General features: G+C 32.6%; 1 protein-coding gene across 9 annotated transcripts in view; it reads right to left on the bottom strand.

The window, feature by feature from the left end:
• Mycbp2 (MYC binding protein 2) overlaps positions 1-12,584 on the bottom strand; it is a 225,101-nt gene that overhangs the window by 64,627 nt on the left and 147,890 nt on the right. For 6 of the 9 annotated variants that reach the window (XM_048341209.1, XM_048341210.1, XM_048341212.1 and 3 more), the window contains 4 exons: positions 5,596-5,670; positions 3,021-3,245; positions 2,030-2,162; positions 358-480 (listed from right to left, as the gene is read on the bottom strand). In XM_048341209.1, the coding sequence (XP_048197166.1) occupies positions 358-480; positions 2,030-2,162; positions 3,021-3,245; positions 5,596-5,670 (556 nt within the window). The remainder of the gene's footprint in view (positions 1-357; positions 481-2,029; positions 2,163-3,020; positions 3,246-5,595; positions 5,671-12,584) is intronic. The other 3 variants (XM_048341213.1, XM_048341214.1, XM_048341217.1) reach the window with 1 other exon arrangement.

Below are 12,584 nucleotides of genomic sequence, written 5' to 3'. Positions count from 1 at the left end.
TCTTTGCTGCTCACTAATATTACTCTTTTGAAAAGTTTTCATGATTAAATTATTCTAAAGTGACATAGAATCTTTAGACTATAAATTCAAAGTGAATATTTTTATAACAGAAAAAAATCTAAACAAGAACGCCCACGAATTTAAACTAAAATTGGGCACACCAAACCAAACCAAACAATGCAAACCCCAAAACATAAAACACTGTGAAAATAACACTTTTCTAAATATTTCAATCATTAGTTTTCTAAGTACAAATTTTAATTTCTTATGAATTGGCAAACAAAAAAATACTGGATGAAGAAGTAACAAAAAATTACTAAAGTTAGATAAGGACAAGCCTCATTTTAAAAGACCTACCTTTATTATTTCCAAGTCCATAATCAAATCCTTGGGCACTGCAAGTTGCCCCTTTATTAAAGGCTTGAACTGAGAAGGGGCTTGGAGGAGGAGTTTGAGAATTTTGATCCAGAAGAACTTGTTCTAGAACAAAAGCAACAACTATAACGTTACTCTCTTATGTGGTATTTTTCCCTATTCGCATCAGAGAGAAAATTTTAAGAAAGATTTTATGATAGTTAGATTCAGAAAAACCCCTCATATTTAGCTCTGATTTGTCTATTTCCCAGTTGGGTCAGCTTAACACTGACATAGCCTATGCCATATATATAATATTGACAAAGCATCTGACATATATGTAATATTGACAGAGCATCTGACATGATATTGACAGAGCATCTGACATACATGTAACACTGAGAGAACATATAAAATGTTCTTAAGTAGCCAATTTACTTTAATTATAGCAGGAGACATTAAACATATACTAATATTTATGGATATTATAACGGTAAATAATGTATATGAGAGCACGTCACAAAACTAAAGTTAAATACCCAATGAAGTAGAAATCAAAATAGTTTTGTAAGCCAGGTGCTGGTAGCTCACACCTGTAATCCTAACTACTCAGGAGGCTGAAATCTGAGGATTACAGTTTGAAGCCAGCCCAGGAAAGAAAGTCCGTGAAACTCTTCTCTCCTACTAACCACCAGAAAACTGGAAATGGCACTGTGGCTCAAAGTGGTAGAGCACTAACTTCGAATGAAAAAGTTCAGGGACAGCACCTAGGCCCTAAGTTCAAGCCCCACGACCAACAAAGCAAAAACAATAATTTTGTTTATATGTACAAATAGAAACAAGTATCTTCAATATTTCTAAATATAGTATAAAAATATTTTCACCATAGAGTATTTTAAATTAGATAAAACCTTGTGCCTGGCCAAAACAGACCCACAATGTGTATATTAAAGAATAAAATTTAACTTCAATATAATCTTTGTTTTAACAGCTACAACTTTGGAAACTCAGAGGGTTTATTTTTGGTATTATGAAGGTCAATAACAGCTTTCCCAAAGCAATTACACTATCTAAACTTTGAAAAATAACACTTCGCCACTAGGAGAATAAGGAGTGGAAGACAAAAAACAAGATTAATGTTGAAAAACAGAGCTGAAAGTTAAAAATCTAACAGGGGTTGAAAGTATGCTTCAGTCAGTAACCAGCAGCCAGTGAGTAAAGTGTCAAGGTACCAAGTTCAAGTCCTAGTCTCGTGATAAAAAAAATTTTAAAAAAAAATCTAACAACAGGGTAGAAAACCCCCAAAAGATGCTATGCATTTATTTAACATTCATTCCCTTGATAAAACACAATCAGATTAACTTGTCTGGGAGAAGTAATGAGAATTATGATTTGAAAACTAAATTTCCAGTTCTTGGTAGAAAGGGTAGAAAGTCCTGGACTTGCAAAGAAAAAGAGATACAAATTCCTATTAATAAAACAAAAAGACCGTTTTTAAGAAAGATGGAGCCCCATGTTTCAAGTTTCTTTTTTCATGGGCATTCATTTAGTATTCATTTATTTTACAAGCCAATTTTGATAGTTTCAAGATTTTCAAACCCTTTGTTTAATGTAATGTTAAATTTGTGTATTTCAAAGGTTAATCAAAGTAAATCACAAATTTAAGCCAACTTGCCATCTTCATGCCGGAGGTACTGGTTTCCGCCTCTGTCTCTAGCTAAGGACCATGCCTCTCCTTCATCACTCTCACAGAACTCTACCATGCTGTTCTTATCCAGCTGCACCCATGTACCTTCAGAATTGGTTACCTGGTACATACAACAAAAAGCATGATTGATTGGCTTGGTTCTTAGGCTGAAAGCTAGTAAAAAGCTTAAGTGTTTTTGAACAGTGTAATCATTCCATTACATTCCTATTGTGAAATTATGTTTCTGAAATTAAGACCACAGCCTGAGGTAAAACAAAAATTAATTAAAAGCTCTTTAAAATACTACTTATGTAAGCCTTCAATTAAAAAATACTTTTTAGAGAACAAAGATAATCTCTAAATAATTATAAGTGGTTCCCAGCATACATAGCAATTTTTAAAATGTTTGTGTGTCTAAAATGCCTTAACATACCATACTTGCTATTATTTAGGTTGATAGTAGCTATACAGCAAATTGAAAATGACCCTGACCCTTAGAAATAGCATGACACACTACATCTTCAAGCTTATCAACTGAGGCAAGTGCCTCAGTGGTCTAAAGAACAATTTTATTTGCTCAGGACTTCAGTGAGACCTGTGAATGTGAACAAAGAAATGAAACCTTTTATGTCTTTTTTAAAAAACCTTTTATATCTTATCACACCTCCAAACCAATTCACGTAAAATATCTTAAATTCTTTTAACCCAAAACAATATAATACAGTTGTACTCACAATATATATGCAAATACTGAACACTTATATACACACTACAAACTATTTAACATAAATGTAATAAACACAGAATAATTTTAAGAATAAAATTTCCAGAAAAAAGCAAAGAAAAATTGTTAGTATTTCAAATATAAGATCAAGAACATCAACATTTAAACACCTGAAAGGAGATGATTGGTTGAATCATAAATGAAAGTAGTTGAAAATGAGTATCTTAAAAGTCATGAAGCTACAAGAATCCATACCTCTCCCACTGCTTTGACTTTGTTTCCCAGAACTAACATTCCAATTGGGATACCTCTAAGGTTAGGGCAGCTTCTGATGTTGTGACCTGAAGGTCCTGTCTTCACTACCTTGTACATCCCTGGCCCTCCTCGCAGAAATGGCATCTCTTGTTCTTGCATTGATGCTTCCTGTGGGCAGCAGGAGTTTATGTCTTTGAAAAAGTCATCAGTATTAGTTTTAGGTTCCTGGAAGTTTGAATAGGAAAAGAAAAATGAACAAAATACAATCTATTCTCATGCTCAAAATTCTTCTAATAAATAATAGCTTTCATAGCAAGTGTATGATACTGCCAGTCAAAAAAGAGAACATATGTCTAACAATAAAATATTAGTCAATACTATTAAAGAATATTTCAGTTTTTAAAATATCTAATGATATTTTAAAACAAATTGGAAGAAAATAGGGCAGAAAATATTATATACCTGTAACTGAATAACTGGCTTTTAATTTTATAATTTGAGAAATAAAGTAATGTACTCTGATTTTCCTTTTAACTTTTAATTAATATTCAAAAGAATATACATGAAATATGTAATATATATTTAAAAGAGCAGCTGGACACTGGTGCCAATCCTATAATCCTAGCTACTCGGGAGGCTGAAATATAAGGATCATGGTTCAAAGCCAGCCTGTCAGGAAAGTCTGAGATTCTTATCTCCAATTAACCATTAAAAAGTCCAGGGTGGAGCTGTAGCCTAACTGGTAGAGCACCAGTTTTGAGCAAAAAGAGCTAAGGGACAGTGCCCAGGCCCTGAGTTCAAGTCCCAGTACTGGCACAAAAGGAAAAATAAATAAAAATAATCATGCCAACCACAATTAAGTAATTTTGAATCAATGTTGAAACATTATTATATGTAAGTGTAAATACAAATTTCTTTACACTTTGTAATAATTATAAGTAGAGAAAATATACTTATTTATAAACAAAGATAATAAAATGCATAAATACAGCCACATCTCAGTATTTGCTAGTTATGACTGAAAGAAGAATGTTTACAAGATTTTAACAAATAATGGTTTTTAATATGCTACAAATGAAAATGCATTTCACAATTTGTTGTGCCATTACTATGAAGTTATATATTCAAGCCAATAACAGAAAAATATTATATTTTAGCAGAGAACAAATATTAGCATGGATGTATCTTGAATAAATAAAATGCATTTTTATTTATATTAGTGAAAAGTGACTTTGAATATCAAAGAAAACTTTTTCTACATTTTATGTTGAAACTGTTGTGATTGTTTCAAAATGCAACATATTAAAGAATATTAACCTAGACATATTTTCTCTTCTCAAATAAATTAGAGTAACAGTTTCATAATGAGATTCTTCCACTGCCATTAACTCCATTAAAGCAACTTTAAAAATGAACTTGTAAATATAGAAATACTGACTTGATTATATTCAAACAATGAAAGAGACAATAATAAGATACACACAATTAGGTTAACAGTAATATTTAATAATATTATAAGCTCAATAAAAATAGAAAATATTATGCAAGATAAAATTTTATTGACTAGTTTTATTCTTCAAAAGTACCATCAATTTTTAAATAAAAAGCCATGTCTATTTCTAGTAGCTATTCTTGTACAACTATATGAACATTTACAGTAAAAACTGAGTGTAAGATGCAAACTTTAAATAGTCTTCCCATGTGCACAATATTTTCATATTAAACATTTAAAAAATCCTATGAGTGACTGATTTCATTAAATACATAATGTTATTTCATAGTTGCAAGAGGCAGTTTTGTCCTATTTCATAAACTGATTTTTGAGTTACATGACCACATTAAAATAATAGCAAATATACATAAATTTAGCAAAAAACTATTTTGGTTTTATTTAATGATATTCCTGTAGCATTTAGTTATAATTTAGTAATTATAAGTTTGCTCATTCAGGTTAACAATCTAGGTACATCCTGGCAAACCTAATAAGTATTAGCTATTTACTGAAAGACAATACATGACAGCTTCTATTAAAATAGTTAATATTTTTAATCATCAATAAGCCTAAATATATTAATAGCAAAGAAAGTACATCTAATAGTTACATTAAACAGTATCTAAATAGACAAAACCATGGAACTGTGCTATTATTCTCAAGCAATCATAAAATACTTGCTTCAATATACAAATATGAGACTCAAGCACCAGTGTATAAAACTGGTGAATGTAAGTATTATTTTTATCTTGTCTATTCCCATCCCATTCTCGGATGAAAGTTCAAAGGGGCAACGTGAAAGAGAAGAAATATTATCACCTCAATCAGTTAGCTTTGAAAATGTAAAACGCAGATGTAACTGTTGAAGAAGTTAGCAAAAAACTAAATACAGCAATTGAGAAGTCATATGTGTTTCATTTAAACTTATTTGGTAATAAACTCAACTACAGAATTTCATACAAAGAGTTTCTGTAAGAAATTTCTATTACCCCTAACTGAAACCTTCAATGAGATAATTTAAAATGTGCTGTACATGCTAAAATTATCTGATTAATGTATGATTTCTCCTTATAATTAACTCACCTGGGGAAAAAAAGCTTTGGAAGTCCATGAAAATACGTCCAAATCCCTGACTCCTTGGCTAGCATTAAAGATATTCTGAGCGACAAAGTTTAAAAAAGAAAAATATCAACAAAGAAAGGGAACAGGAGAGATAATCTGCAGAAGATGCATTGATAGTCACAATATTATTCTGTACTCGAGCACCAAAACACAAAGTGTTTTACTAATGTGAAACTGAAGCCACCTGAGTAAATCATACACCAAAGAAGTTCTGAAAAATAACTTCTGTGAAAAGCTCTCCATGGATATAGTGTGTCATGCCATTTACTAAACTCAAGAGCCAGACTTTGCTGCAATACTATCAATGGAAGAAGGAAACCTTAAAACTCCTTAAGAAATGATTTGTCTAGTACAAGATAAATTTAAGACAGTAAACAGTCTTCTGTTTTATATAAAAAAGATTTGAACAATGCAGATCATATAGAAAATAAAACCATTATTATAAGTAATAATGTCATAGATATGGTATATATGAAGGAATTGTCACTTTTTAAGGAATAAATAGTACAAAAGTAAAAATAAACAAAAAACTAAGTCATTTTTCAATTTTACTTCCTTCTATAAATTGTTAAATATAAAGACATATTCTGCATCTTTATATCAAAAGACAGGTCTATATTTTTATATAGAAAAATCTGGAGATTACTGGCATTCAAATCTCTGTAGTGAGATTCCAAACTTTTCCTAGAGAACAACAAACACAGTAACATGATATAAAAAAGGTAAAATTGTTTACAAAATGTTTTCTTGTGTTTTTCTACAATGGCCTGGCTATTTAGACCAAGCTGGTTTGAAAGTTACAGTCCTCCTTGCCTCAGTTTCTTGGGGGTTATTACAGGTATGCACCTCTATACACCCAGGATATAAAATGATTTCATGACAATTTAAATATTTTAAATAGATGTATCATGCTATCAATCTACACTTATCTGAATCCACGTCAAAATTTTATGAGAAACAGTTGCATACTTCCACTGCTTAAATGCTGCAATAAATGGTTATTTTCTTTGGACTAAAAAGAAGACTCAAAATGTTAATAAAATTACCATAACCTAAGATTTGAACAAAGAAACATCATAAGTAGTGAACTATGAATCATTTGAGAAAATGAGAATATTTACTATTTTCTAGTTCTTTCTTTTCCTAATGTATGTGTATGTGCCTGTGTATGTATGTAGTGTATATGTACAGACATCTACACATCCATATACATACAGTTCAGAAATACAGAACAATAAAAGAGAAAAAATGAGTTTCTGTATAATAATTTACCACCATTGGCTCACTTCTCCAATCCTAGCTACTCAGAAGTGGCTGAGCTCTGAGGATCATGGTTTCAAGCCAGCCCAGGCAGGAGAGTCTGTGAGACTATCTCCAACTAAACACCAAGAAGCCAGAAATGGAGCTGTGGCTCAAGTGGCAGAGTTTCAGCACTGAATGAAAAAGCTCAGGAACAGCACCCCAGCCCTGAGTTCAAGCCCAGGTCCTGAAGCCAAACTCTAATAACAGCACAGGAAAATAAAAAGAACTAGTGTGGAAACTGACTGATAACTCTTTGAATTAACTGTGCAAACTTACTTGTCCATTGGGCCAATAACATGTACAATGATATAAGAAACTAATGTAACTTCCAATCACGGTAGTAATTCCCAATAATTTTGTCTTTTAATTATATGAAATCCAAATTTGACATATTTCCCTTGAGTTTTTGCAAGTGTAAATATAGTCACACTAGAATACTGCAAGATTAACTTCAATCTATCAAGTAAAAAAGGCTTACTACATAAAAGGTGGAGTTCAAAAATAAAATAGTTTTCTTTGGAAATTTCAGGAGTGTTTTAGTATAATAATAGGAACATACAAAAAATAATTTCTCCAAAGTCTCAGTTTTTTACTGAATTATATGACTGAGCTTTCATTTTGTATAATTCCATTCATATTGCTCTGAACAAAGATATTTATACACCCATGCACACACAAATGCACAAGTATTACTTTGAATCAGGTTATTCTTAAATCTCTTTTAATTTGAATCAGGAAAATAGAAAATTAAGGCAAAAGTACAAAAGCATAAGCCTACTATATTAACAAGCATCAAATTGTAATTCCAAATTGACAATTGGCACAGAAGACATGAAATAGGTTAATAATCATCAGAGAGAAAAATCCATGATCAAACTTGCCAAATGCACATGGAAAACAACAAAACACTCTTTTCACTCTGCCTGATAACAACAAAGCTAAACCTTATCAATTTTAAAGCAGAGAAAACAATCAAGAATATTAATTATAGCACATGTTAGTCAACAGTGCTGTTTTCACTGCCTTTTACTCTCATTCTATTTAAGAAACTAAAACATTAAAGAACAAAAAGAAGCAGGTTATAACCATCTTAGGATACGCACATATATTACTGCTGTATTAAGCAAGGATTTGCTATTACTAAGATTATAACACAGGCATTGTATATGCACACAATACACACAAACACACAAACCCATTAACAAAACAAAGCCAGGAAATTTGAGGTGCATAAACCCTGTACTGCCAAGAATGATTAGGTATTATAAAAGAATGGCTGGCTATGAAGAAATGGAAGGATAAATTTACCAAGTACGCATGCTAATCACAAAATTATATTTTTCCTTCATTTCTTCTTTAAATCCCTAATGTATAGAATATCAGCATACTTCCTATGTGTAAACACCTCTTAGCCTAAATATGAATTGATTTATGTAAATGACCAGAGATATTCAGATACCCCAGTTCCTGATGCAAGAATTTTGATGAGTGTTCATTCAGAAAATAGGACATCTTGGAATATCACTGATATAGTCTTTCTAGTCTACTCTACTACTCAAACAGACATTTGTCATTTTTGACGAACTGCCAGATCTAGCACATAAGTCTTACATATTAATAATGTATTATAAAAGTACACTTGATTTCAAAATAAAATTTTCTTGATTCTAGGCAGGCAAATGTCTCATATCATATATACTATTTGTTCTCTTTCTTTTACTTTTGTTTCCCATACTGTATGAGAAATTTGGCTAGAATCACATGCTTAGTTTCCAAACCATTAGAATTTTAATTTAAAATAAACCTTTCCGGTATGCTTTTACAGATAGACTTACTTGCCTATCTATCTAGCTATCTAGTTATCTAGCTATCATATCCTGCTATCCATTCTTATTCACTCATTAATGTTTGAATATTTACACTGTTTAACTAGGTAGTTTAAAGTTATATGATTGAAGCAGTATGATCATACTGAATTTTAAAAACTACACTGGATATTAACGAATGTTGCGTGATTACTATGGATAAAGTGTAATATTTAACATTTTGGAAAAAATAAATATGAGAAAGAAGTGATCTTAAATAATTCTTGCCTATAGGGGCTTAAAAACAGAAACAAGGGAAAATATAGATACAAAAAAAGCAGAAAAAAATGAACTACATAATGTGAGAAGTTGGAAAAAGAAGCCTTTTCTATTTCCACAGACTCAGGGTCTCATTAGAATGGAGAAAATAATTTTCCTCTACTAATCCTTTGCCTCACCTGTATCAATTATTCACCAGGTCCCAAACATACCATGTTATATCACTCTGGACATTTAATTTTCTGTAATTACTCTATTTATGTTTTCATTGGCAACTTTTGAAGTTCACTTCTAATTTCATATCCTAAATTAGGCTATTCCAAAACTTATCCCAATTCAACTTAAATATATGAACAACTTAAATATCTGTAGTTTGTCAGCTACATAATAGAGTGAGTTGCCTCAAAGCAAGATCTGTATCTTATATTTATTCTGAATTTTTCCCTCTGTCTCTCCACCTAAACCCTCTCACTTTAGTATTTGGTATTCAAAAGAATTCAATAGCTGGGCACTGGTGACATATACCTATAATCCTAACAACTAAGTAGATTGAGATCTGAAGATCATGGTTCAAAGCCAACCCAGGCACATAAATCTGAGAGACTCATATCCAATTAATTACCAAAAAGCCAGAACTGGAGGTGAGTCAAGTGAAAAGAGTGCCAGCCTGAGCAAAAGGCCAAGTTAAGAGTACAAGGCCCTGAGTTCAAGCTCTGGTACATGTACACACACACACACACACACACACACACACGATTCAGCAAATTAACTATTGAATGATCAATTAAAAAATCAATGACTATACTGTTATTATAGAATGCAGAGTGTATTCCCAAATACAGAGAAGAAATCAACTAGAAAAAATGTTAGAAAAATGGAAGAAAAGTAGATAAAGGAAATGAAAACAATGATGTAAAATTAAGTGTGCTATATAAAACCCAGGGCAGAGCTGGGTGCCAGTGGCTCACACCCTTAAGGAGGCTGAGATCTGAGGATCGAGGTTTAAAGCCAGTCTGGGCAGTCCATGAGACTCTTGACTCCACTAAACTACTCAAAAAAGCCAGAAGTAGCACTGTGGCTCAAGTGGTAGAGCACTAGCCCTGAACAAAAGAAGCCCAGGGACAGAGCCAGGGCCAAGAGTTCAAGCCCCAGGACATACATACATACACACATACACACATCCATCCATCCATACAACCAATGGCAGAAAGCTCTAGCATACAATGAATGCACAAAGGATCTATGGTGTTCATCTATTTAGCTATTTCTCCAACTGACTTAAAAATTACTTTAAAAAGTTATAAACATCAATTTGGATACTAACATATCTTAGCAAAATAATGGTATTTAAGGACACACTTTAGCTAAAGTACAAAGCTGCAATGAAAACAAGAGTTCTAAAATTCAAGTAAACACACAATGTAATAAAATTACTTTAAAACGTATTCCAAATTGAATTGAGATAATTATATTGTTTCTCAGTAGTTGACCAAGTATTCAGTTATTGTCCAAGTTTCCAGTCCCTACCCCAATGAATTCTCCAACTCCAGTCAAGATCCAATTAAGGTACATCTTTATGGGAATATAAAATTGTTTATAAGAGGTTGAAAAGGTAAGTGTAAGGATTACTGAAGGCAACTTTTCAGTATTTTTCTATTTTTTAAATTAGTAGCATTGATCTTTGATTATTTCTAATACACTTATACTAAATTGAGTTTCATATTTATCGTCCATACTTACAATTTATTTCACAAATGTACTAAAGAAGGTAATTTTTCCCTTTAAGCCCTAAGTTTAGCCTTGCAGAGTAATACATTTAAAGGTTACTGAATACAAAGCCTCTGCTCACCTAGATAGATAAAACTTTAAAAGACAAAACCTGTTCCTGTCTATACTAGATCTCTGTATGGGTATTCACCTAACAGCTATAACAGAAACATCTTTATAGCAGATCTATTTGGAATCTGTGGGCCAGATAATGAGCAATTCTGGGACTTGAACTCAAGGCCTCAAACTCTGTTTGGCTTTCTGGCTCATAGATGGTGCTCTACTAATTAAAATATACATAGTCACTCCAGCTGTTTTTGCTGGTTATTCGAGACAAAACTTGGGCTTTTCTGCCTGGACTGGCTTTGAACCTCATTCCTTGAGTCTCAGCCTCCTGAGTAGCTAAGATTACAGATGTGAGCCACTGGCAACTAGGTAGGCAAGTTAATTTTTCCACACTAGCTCCTCAATAGCCTCTTATACCTAAAGTATAAGAAGTCCTTTTCATCTACCTATGCTCTTGTTTGTATATTAAAGTGCTCTATGCCTGTCTGACTCCAAATCAAACTCTGCCTATTCCTAGCATCACTTTATGCTCCATGATACTTCTAGTGGCAAAACAACTTTCATTTGTAATCAGGTAGGTCATAGTGTTACAATCATCTTTTCCATATTCATGTGGCTGATTTTCCAACTTCCTAATAAGAGTTCTTAGACTTAGGCAATTCCAGTGACTTTCACTTGAGCTGTACTGTAGCTGCCTTCACAGGCAATGTAATGGACCATCTTTTCCATCAAACTATTCTCTGAAATCAAACACAAGTCTACCTTATCATGTAAACTGCCTGTAGCCAGTTCTTCACTGCACACTGTACTGATTATATTGCTCTAGGGTTCCCCAATTCCCTGGACTAGCCATTTGTTTATCTATCTATCTATCTATCTATCTATCTATCTATCTATCTATCTATCTATCTATCTATCTATCTATCTATCTATCTTTTTGCCAGTCCTGGGCCTTGCACTCAAGAGCCTGAGCACTGTCCCTGGCTTCTTTTTGCTCAAGGCTAGCTCTTTGCCACTTGAGCCATAGCACTGCTTCTGGCCATTTTCTATATATGTGGTGCTGGGGAATTGAACCCAGGGCTTCATGTATACGAGGCAAGCACTCTTTCCACTAGGCCATATTCCCAGCCCTGTTTACTTATATTTTAAACCATGCTGGATTTCACCTTCTCATGGTTGTCTGTTCTTGTATCAGGACTAGCAAGTCTATTTTCTCCTACTGCTTTAATTCAGGACACTTAGGATTACAGGGGAGTTGAATGGAATGTGACCATAAAGTAGTCATACTTGTTTTTAGTAATATGTCTCTCCTGTTTCTTTCTAGTATTATTATAAATCTTCACTGCAACTCTAAATCTTCTAATCAAAAGCATCTCATTCTTAACTAATGGATTTCTTTTTCATATTTTAAGCAAAATATGGTCTTCCTAAACTGTTTCCCTCCCTCCTTCCTTCCCAACTTATGTTTACTGCTATACACATCTTTCTTCCCTTATAGAAAGAATTTTTCCAAATGTGCCCTTAATTCTATCTCTTATTTCTCCAGTATCCTTATGTACATATTTTATTCCTTATTTTTCTATTAGTATCTTTCAAGTCACTAAAAATGAAGTAGAAAAATTTAAGGCTTCATTACGATACTAGACACTAAAGAAGTATTTACATTAAAAACTTCAACATCATTCCTCAACGTGTGTGTGTGTGTGTGTGTGTGTGTGTGTGTGTGTAGGG

The sequence above is a fragment of the Perognathus longimembris genome, chromosome 3 (genome assembly GCF_023159225.1).
Source record: "Perognathus longimembris pacificus isolate PPM17 chromosome 3, ASM2315922v1, whole genome shotgun sequence".
Taxonomy (NCBI): Eukaryota; Metazoa; Chordata; class Mammalia; order Rodentia; family Heteromyidae; genus Perognathus; species Perognathus longimembris.
Note: the sequence above shows the minus strand (reverse complement) of the source record. Positions and strands in the feature narration are given on the sequence as shown.